Source organism: Austrofundulus limnaeus, unplaced genomic scaffold (genome assembly GCF_001266775.1).
Source record: "Austrofundulus limnaeus strain Quisiro unplaced genomic scaffold, Austrofundulus_limnaeus-1.0 Scaffold574, whole genome shotgun sequence".
Taxonomy (NCBI): Eukaryota; Metazoa; Chordata; class Actinopteri; order Cyprinodontiformes; family Rivulidae; genus Austrofundulus; species Austrofundulus limnaeus.
In genome coordinates, this window is record NW_013952976.1 from 123,107 (window position 1) to 132,859 (window position 9,753).

Below are 9,753 nucleotides of genomic sequence, written 5' to 3' on the forward strand. Positions count from 1 at the left end.
CCCCCCCCCCCTTTGCAGGGGCTGCATCTTCTGTGCCCCGTACGTGCTCTATGCACTTACATCAGCCGCACACAGGATGTAATGTCATGTGATCAGCTGTTTGTGGCTGTTGCTAACCCACACAGAGGTAAAACTCTTTCTAGACAAAGACTCTCTCATTGGATTGTAGAGGCCATGTTGCTAGCATATAGCAGCAAAAACCTTCCAATCCCTCTTGGAGTTAAAGCTCACTCCACCAGGGGTGTAGTGACATCTTGGGCCCTTTTTAAAGGGGTACCTGTGAGTTACATTTGTGCCGCGGCCAGCTGGGCCTCACCAAACACTTTTGCACGATTTTACAGCCTGGATGTAACAACACCTTCAGTGGCTCATTCTGTACTTTCTGCCGGGTCCAAAGCTCTGCATTAGTATAGTACTTACTCAGGCACACTACTTAACTCAGGTCTGATTCTGCTCTGCGGGGCGCTTTGACAAGTCCCATATACAACTGTGTGTTGTACTGAGTGAAATGACTGAAAAGAAATGTAAGATTATGAATATAACCACGGTTCCTTGAAGGAATGGAACGAAGTACAACACCTTGTTGACCCCGCATCACAAAAGGCTCGGTGAAGGGCAGTATCTAACTGAGTAATGACGCTGGTGACTCCGAACTTATATGACGTTCAACGTCACCACATCACCGGTCTAAAGACTTGATTAGAGGTGGCTTCAGCCAGGTGTCCCATATACAACTGTGTATTGTACTTGGTTCCATTCCTTCAAGGAACCGTGGTTATACTCATAACCTTATGTTTTTTATTGGTTACGATGCCTCCTGGTGAGGTGTTCTGGGCATGTCCCACTGGGAAAAGAGACCCAGAGGAAGACCCAGGACACGCTGAAGGGAATATGTTTCTCGGCTGACTTGGGAACGCCTTGGGATTCCCCCAGACAAGCTGGCCCAAGTGGGTGGGGAGAGGGAAGTCTGAGGAGAGGCAGCTTAGGCTGCTGCCCCCACGACCCGACCACGGATGAGCAGAAGAAAACGGATAGACGGATGGATGGCAGAAAACGTCATATTTAAAGAAAGTCCTAAAATATAGTGTAAAGTTCCTAAAAACTACAAATCAGGCCCTCTCAATCAGACAGATTTAAGCCCAGTGAAATAGACACTACATTTATAGAGTGGAGAGGAAAGGGAATAACAGCTATCTGCACTCTTGTAGAGAGGAAGACATTCAAAACATTTGAAAAACTTAAAAGAGAATTTGATTTGGACAATGAGAATTTACTCAGATGACTACAGTTAAGACATTTTTAAAATACTGAAATTAAGAAAGAAATAACCTGAGAGAAATGAGTTGATGGAGCTATTTATAGGGGCGTATAAAAAATACCAATAAATATAGTCTTTAAACTGTTTAAACTTTAAACTGTTAAAATGTTTACAAAAACAAAGTGGAAATAATTCATTGTATATAAAAACAAAATGGGAAACAGAAATGAATGTGAAATTGTCAAAGAGTGACTGGTTTTCCAGAGGATGAGAGAGAAGTTCCAGAGGATGGAGAGAATTTGGTTGGAAAAATTTGATGCAATATTTCATAACACAAAATAAATTTTTCCAGACACAGCGTCAATGCTGGAGGCAATGTGGCCATGAGAATGCCAGCCACTTCCATATTTTTTGGCAATGTACAAAAAAATACAAACCTACTGGTGCCAATTTACTCAGGCATTGGAAGAATTGTAGATTACAAGATCACCAGTGACCCCTGTATTCTATACTTGGGATTGTTTAAGAGCGAAGTAATACAAAGTGAGGATATCCTTCTCAGAATTGTTGACAGCTGCTAAAAAGGCCATCACTAAGAAATGGTTGAATAGGGATCCTCCAAGTTTGACACAATGTGTCTCGTATTTCCATCAAGGCTTTTTGATGCACATTTAGAAGTGTCGCATTAAATATGCGGGGAAAAAAGTCGGATGGAAACAGCAAAAATTCGAGAAAAAATCCTGAATTCGCTAAAAACTTTTTACACTCGCTTGCGGTGGTTTTTTGATGATTCGCAAAGGAGTTAATGCGCAAAACGGGAGATGGAAACACATTTGCTGAATAAATTCTGACATAGTGCATATTTACCTCGTGACGTTCAGCTGTTTCCGCTTTCTTGCCTCGTCCCGGATGTTATCATAAACAGGCGAAAACATGGCTTTATTTCCCTACATCTCTTGGCAGCATTAAACATAGCCTGTATTAGCTGAATAGATAGAATAATTACAACTTGCCCAATAGCAAGGCATTCACGAAAAAATCGCTCCATTTTAGCCTCTGCTAGTTAGCAAGTTTCACTTCCTGTTTACTACCACAAAGCTTGTCGCCGACGTCTGACACAATCACGCGTTGCGTAGCCTCGTCTGACGTAATCACGCATTCCGTAGCCTCGTCTGACGTAATCACGCGTTGCGTAGCCTCGTCTGACGTAATCACGCATTGAGTAGCCTCGTTTATTCACACCAAACAGTCGAGAGGGAAATTAGATGGAAACAGTTTAGATTAGAATTTTTATTTATTTAATTTTTTACGAATTTTGAAAAGTTCGATAAAAATTCACTCTACATCTTGATGGAAACACGTCTAATGGATGTCAACGGTACAGGAAATCTTCTCCATGGAAAAAAGGACTTACCGTCTCAAGACCAACGCTTGGTTCTTTGAGCACTGGAGAAAATGGCTTGACTACTTGACAAAAAGAACTTAATACTAGCAAAGCGTTTTTCTTTTGTAGTTTTGTTCTATGTTTTAAGTTGTAAAGTGTTTCAGTGTACAAAGTTTAAAAACACCAAACAAAGAGATAAAAAAAACTTTGAGTGTGCAAGTGTGTGAATGCTGGTAAGCAGGCCGGTGGGGTATGGGAGGTTTTGGCTGCACCATACTCAACTTGAGCGTGGTGACTTGTTCCTTTTCTAGGCTACTGTTTTGGTGAAATCTCTGGTGCTGATCACTACTGGGTTTTCCGTGGTTTTCTTCATCTCCTCCAGTGGGTGGTATATCAATATCAGAGCCCCTAAAATCATCCAAATGAGAACAGTCTTACACTTAGTGTTTTCTGTTTTTTTCTCTGTCAGTTTAGTTGGATATAACCTAGATTAACAGAGGTCCCTCATGTATTAACTGTCAATCTTCCTTCAGTCCTTCAACACTCTGCACTTGATGTACCATGAGGCGACAGCGTGCCACGTCACTGGAGACTTAGTGGAGCTTCTGTCCATCTTCCTGTCAGTCCTCAAAGACACCCGACCATACCTGCAGCGCAAAGGTCAGACTAACTTACTGTTCACAAGAAGAGTAAGACACAGAATAGGAAAACAAAAGCTTGTTTAATTGGTAATGTCAAGTTCTAGGTTTCACTAGATGCACGTGTTTGTGTTTGTATGACTACAAGCCACAACACTCAAACAGAATGGTAAATGGACTTAACTTATATAGCGCTTTATCAAGTCGCACCGCACCCCAAAGCGCTTTACACTTACAGACATTCACCCATGCACACACACATTCAGACACTGATGATTGTAAGTTACATTGTAGCCACAACTACCCAGGGGCACACTGACAGAGGTGGGGCTGCCATGCACCGGCGCCTCCGGACCCTCTGAAGCAGAGGTAGATGTGGGCAACATGTTTATCAGCGTTTATAATTCTCTGATGCTTATAAAAATAAAAATAAGAACTTATTAGAAAAGTTGAGCCATGTTTTTTTTCTAGATTTCCTAAGGGTACAGTGATGATCTTGCAACTTTCCTACCATATGAGTGACTCCAATATAAACAGGCAATTACAGATATATTGTGTCTGGAGTGTTTTCTGCTTATGCTAATCAGTTTTCTCTCTTTATAATCAGATGTGAAGCAGGCTCTGATCCAGTGGCAAGAGAGGATTGATTTTGCTCATAAACTGCTCACACTCCTCAACTCCTACAGCCCCCCTGAGCTAAGGAATGCCTGCCTAGGTAACCTTCATCTACATTCTTTTTGTTTTAGGGCTTAAAACTGAAAGTGAAGCCAGCAGATATAGATCTAGTTTTCCTTGGAGTGGTCAGAAATTCTGAAGTTGTCATGTGTCATGCTCTGTTGCAGATGTTCTGAAGGAGCTTGTGCTGCTGAGTCCACATGATTTCCTGCACACCCTTGTCCCTTTCTTACAGCACAACCACTGCACCTACCACCACAGTAACATCCCCTGTGAGTGCCCTTCCTCGAGCTAGCAACACTTTACACTTTTGGGGTTTTATACCAGTCGTTTAATATAATCAGGTTAACCGTTTCTGTAATCTTAGCAATCCTTTGAGATAGGTTTTGTATCATTAGATGCTGTATTTTTCTGATCCACATTTTTTTCCAAGTGGAAACTGAAAGTACCAGGTCTGGAAAACCCTTTTAAAATCTCTTATCTTACATTAACCTTTAGCCTGGTAAAAACCAGACCCTTGTCCTTCACTTTGCTTCGTACTAGGGTCTGGACTCGCTGTTATAGAGAAGCGATTCTTCCTGGAGGCGTGGCCTCTGCTGAAGTGTGTGTGTATGTCGCCGAGAAGGAGGCTAAGCTAAGAAGTTAACCGGAAATCGCGTGCGCTGTAAACAACCCTACTGAGAGGAGAGAAATACCGAGCCAAACGAGACGACTGTAAATGAGAGCTGCTGCTTTGTCAGACAAATTTAATTTAATTTGGAAGCCTTATCAACACAGACTGGCTTCATTCACTTCCTCCACTGGCATTGCTAAAGTAACTAGTAGACACTGCACAGAAAATCAACATCATTCAAAACACCGCCTTCTGTTTGCTGATTGGCCCAGGTAAAATAAACTACAAGCAGACACTGCACAGAAAATTGATATCGTTCAAAGCCCCTCCTTCTGTTTGCTGATTGGCCCAGGTAAAATAAACTACAAGCAGACACTGCACAGAAAATCGGCGTTTTGTTCTCTGATTGGTCCAGCTAAAAATCTGCCAGCGAAATCCTTCTCTATGGGAGAAATGCCATACGGAGCAGAGAAGCGAAACTAGAATTGAGCGGAGCTGCGTGGGAAGGCAAGGGCCAGGCTAATTAACCTTTTGATTAGGCATGGGACGATATGAAATTATGACGGTATGATAACCTTGGGCCAAAATATCACGGTTTCGCGGTATGACGATATTATGATTACAGCNATTATATTCAACTTTAACTATCTTTGGAAGCTGTTTTTAGATCTCAGAGGTGTTCTGCTGAAATTTAATTTACCTGTGTGCTCGGTACTTTATTGATTTTTAGCACCTAATGCAATTAGATTATTCTGAAAGTAAGATAACTGCTTTTCTATTGCTTTATTATTGAAGACAAATCAGTGTATACTGCACGACAAGTCTTTTTATTGAAGTAATCTATCACATTAGAGGTTTTTTATTATTTTAAGTTTCAAAAGGGTTTTTGACTTAAAGATTTGGTAGTTTTCTTTAACAGTTTCTGGTCCAACAAAACGTCACATTCATCTACCTCCGGCGCACTGAAACCATCGAAGTCCTCCTCTTCAGTGTTGGAGTTAAACAAGTTCAGAAAAGCTGCATCACACAGTGGAATCTGTTCAGTGTTGCTTTCTGTGTCGCTGTCCTCCCGGGGTAATGCTGGCTCTGAAGCTGTGGTGCCCTCTTCACGTAGCAGTCCAGCCTTTCGGAACCCACTGGTGATGATGGACTCATTCACTCTGCTCCACGCTGTTAGGATCCACTGGCAGACATCAGGAAATGACGCTCTTCACATTCGGCCAGATTTTGTGAATGATTTATCTCCATCAGTGCTGCTTTAAATGCACGATTCACGCTGATGTCCAGAGGTTGCAAAAACTTTGTTGTACCTCCAGGAATAACAGCAGGAATTGAGTTTGTTTTCTTGAYGGCTGCTTTCACCRAATCCGTGATGTGGGCCCGCATACTGTCCAATATCGTGTCTGTCGAAGATTCGTCGTGTCGTGTCTGCTACTAGCTAAAACAAAATGGCGCTACACCTCCGGCTAAGCTGGCAGTATGGCCACTCGGCTGTCGACCGGTCGACCCGCCATCACGTGGTTGTTCAACGTTCCTGTTCGCACTGACCTTTCATAGTTCCCCCGAGCCGTGCTGCTGGGCAAGCCCTCCCGCTCCAGCATACGTCACTGCATGGGATTCCTTCCCCGGGGAGTGCAATGTGGGGGAAAAAAAGTCAGCAGCTCTTCACTCGACGTTTATCCACAAACTGGTCCTGGATTAAGCTCCAAAGTTTTTATCAGTCAAATTCCACCGTGAAAAAATGTCTTGTTTTATCCCCTTTTATGAGTTTTTGGCCATTGACTATCTTTAAATCGCTGCTTCCTGGTACAACAGTTGGCTCTGGAAGCGATCGCTTTTTTCTTCTTTTTTTTCTTTTTTTGAAGCGAGTGGTTGAAGCAAATACTGCATAAGAGCCCCCTGGTGGCTGAAGAAAAAATCCACGTACAAGCCGCATGGTTCAAAGTTCAGGAAAAAAGCTGCGGCTTATAGTCCAAAAAAAACGGTACACAAAATTTCATAATATGCCGATGATGTATTATTGTATTTGACGGAACCTAAATCAGCAATCCCCTACCTAAAAGAGCTCATCTCTCAATACGGATACTATTCAGGCTACAAAGTTAATATAGAAAAAACAGAAGCTATGGATGTGAACGGCACAATTTCAGAATCCACAAAATTACAGAGTGGATTTAAGTGACCCAAGAACGGTTTCAGATATCTGGGAATTCATATACCTCCATCCCTATGTGACATTTATGAGGCAATTTATAGCAAACTTATACGAGCCATTAAAAATGATCTGGACCATTGGGGTACACTCCCTATTTCTCTAACAGGCTGTGTTGAAAGTATCCGGTATGAATGTTTTACCAAGACTACTTTATTTATTCCAGATGCTGCATGTGGTGATTCCCAAATCTACCTTTGACACACTAGAAAAAATAACTGGATTCATTTGGCAAAAAAAACATCCTAGAATCAGACTAAAAACTCTGCAGTTATCTAAACCCAAGGGAGGCCTTAAACTCCCAAACTTAGATACTCCTGCAAAGAAAATGACAATCTGGACAAAAAACACCCTCAAAATTTGGAACAAAATACAATCGGTTTTTAAGTTATTAAACAGATGTCACTTTTATCTAATATAGGATTTATGTGTAGACGTTTGTACCAAACAATTTAGATTCTGCATTCAAAACCTGGTCTAATTATGGACTATCTTATATTTCTTATATTCATCAGTTAATTAAAGAGGGAATTTTCAAAACCTTTGAGCAAATGAAAAGTGAATTTGGTCTCCCTAAGACGGACTTCTATTGATACTTACAACTCAGAACCTTTGTGACAACACACAACAATTGGACTAAACTCCATGAACCTACACCGCTAGAAATTTTCCTAATGGACTTACAAAGGGGAAAGGGAAATGAAAAAGTAATCAGTAAAATATATGAACTGTTTCTGTCTATGAATATGCACGATTCCACAAACGTAAAGCATAAATGGGAGACTGAACTGCAGGAGTCAATAGCAGGGAGTACATGGGAAGAAATATGTACTGAAGCGCAATTATCAACAAATTCTAACTCATGGAGAGAATTCATAGTAAGGTTTTTCAGAACACCAGCAATAACTAGTAAAATGTGCCCAACACAACCCAGCTCATGCTGGAGAAAATGCGAGACGCAGAACGCAAATCATATGCATATCTTTTTGGTCATGTCCTAAACTAAGTGTATTCTGGGAGGAGATTTTTGAAGCTCTCAAGGTAATTTTCAAGAGAGATGTTGCAAGAACCCCCCTGGTGGCAGTTTTGGGAGAAATACCTGATGGAATGGATAGGAAGGGTGATAGATATCTCCTAAATGTCCTGTTCACAGCAGCTTTGAAATGCACAACTATCAGATGGCTGAAAATGGGGCCTCCTACATTTAATAATTGGATACAAAAAGTGTGGGACATTTATTCAATGGAAGAAATCACATATTCCCTGAGACTCCAAAAATCAGTTTTTACTATACAGTGGAGCCCTGTCATGCCCTTGTTAATTCAATGACACATTTACGGGATTACCTTTGAGCACTCACTGTGTACTCTTGGATCGGTTTAAAATACCACTGTGCTTAAGAATGTATGGATTATCTTATCTCAGAGGGGATTCAACCATGTGTTTTGTGTTTATTTGATTTTTATTTGTCTTTTGATTCCACTTTGTTGTTGTATATTCAGTATCCGAATTGTTAAATCATTTGCTGTCTCATCCTCCTTTGTCAAGTTATAATGTAGATGATATATGTCAGTAAGAGACAGAAGAATGTAACTGTGGTAAGGTGGTATTGTTAAAAATAAATAAAAACAAAGTTAAAAAAAATCATATCAAATCCATAATCCAACAACTCAAAACAGTTTTGCAGACAAGCTGTGATCGGTGCATTAAGCCACAGCAAGTTTGGGGAACTCTGCTTTTCAGCGAGTGCCGACAGGCAGCTCCGCAGGAGTGCGCGGGGGAGGGGTCGCGGGTGAAAGTCTGCAGCGGAACAGACCCGAGGAAAAAAAAACACTTTTACCGTAGGCACGGTATGACAGAAGATTTTAGTGGTTTTCAAACCGTGACTTTTTCATATCACGGTATACCTTGAAGCCGGTATTCGGCCCATACCTACTTTTGATTGACCCCTTGTGTATTTGTCCATCTGTCCTCAGTGTCATTTGGCCCTTACCTGCCATGCAGAGAGAACATCAAGTTAATGGGCGCCAAGAACAACATCCGACCTCCAAGACCAGAGCTCAACATGTGTCTGCTTCCCTCTTTGGTGGAGAGCAGCAAGGTAAGTCTGACTTAATCACATCATCAGTTGTTTTGCCACAGGCTGTTCTTTTAGAATTTTATTCACCCATTGAAACCTCTAAAAGCTGCATCAGCTGGTTGTTGGTAGTAAAACCACAGAGTGGGCCATTTATATGGATACACTAAATAAAATGGGAATGGTTGGTGATATTAATTTCCTGTTTGTGGAACATAAATATTTGGGAGGGGGGAAACTTTTCAAGATGTATAGTGACCATGGTGGCCATTTTGGACCCAACTTTAGTTTTTTCAATGAGATTAGGGTCATGTGACACATGAAACTTATTGAGAATTTCACAAAAACCATGGTATGCTTGGTTTTAACGTAATTTTTTTTTTTCATTAGTTATTTACAAGTTTCTGATCACTTATAAAATGTGTTCAAAGTGCTGCCCATTATGTCGGATTGTCAATCCAACCCTTTTCTCCCACTCTTCACACACTGATAGCAGCACCGCAGAAGAAATGCTAGCACAGGCTTCCAGTATCCATTGTTTCAGGTGCTGCACATCTCGTACCTTCACAGTATAGACAATTGGCTTTAGATCAGAGATTTTTAACCCATGGGCCAGCGCCATCTTGAGGGCCTCAAAAGAACAACAGTTTTTAACTTTGGGCCGCAGAGGGCCGTGGGACCACATTAATTTTGAATAAGGTGCAATACACTTTCTCACCACTAGTAGGAGTAGTGCGCCACGCAGTTGTTTAACAACTTTTTTATTATGTTGAAGAAGAACCTTAGAAACCTGCCGAGAATGGAAACCTATTTTAAAGGCACAGTGTGTAGGATTTGTTGTTTTCAGCGACATCTAGTGGTTGAATCATCCTCCCCCGACCCCCACCCCCACCCCA

At 41.4% G+C, this 9,753-nt stretch overlaps 1 protein-coding gene across 1 annotated transcript in view; it reads left to right on the forward strand.

Moving 5' to 3' along the window:
- The window catches only part of usp34 (ubiquitin specific peptidase 34), a gene marked incomplete in the record, with an annotated part of 159,254 nt that overhangs the window by 122,806 nt on the left and 26,695 nt on the right, over positions 1 to 9,753 (forward strand). The window contains 4 exon segments of the mRNA XM_014026634.1: positions 3,176 to 3,302; positions 3,888 to 3,995; positions 4,123 to 4,227; positions 8,757 to 8,881. Of these exon segments, the coding sequence (XP_013882088.1) occupies positions 3,176 to 3,302; positions 3,888 to 3,995; positions 4,123 to 4,227; positions 8,757 to 8,881 (465 nt within the window).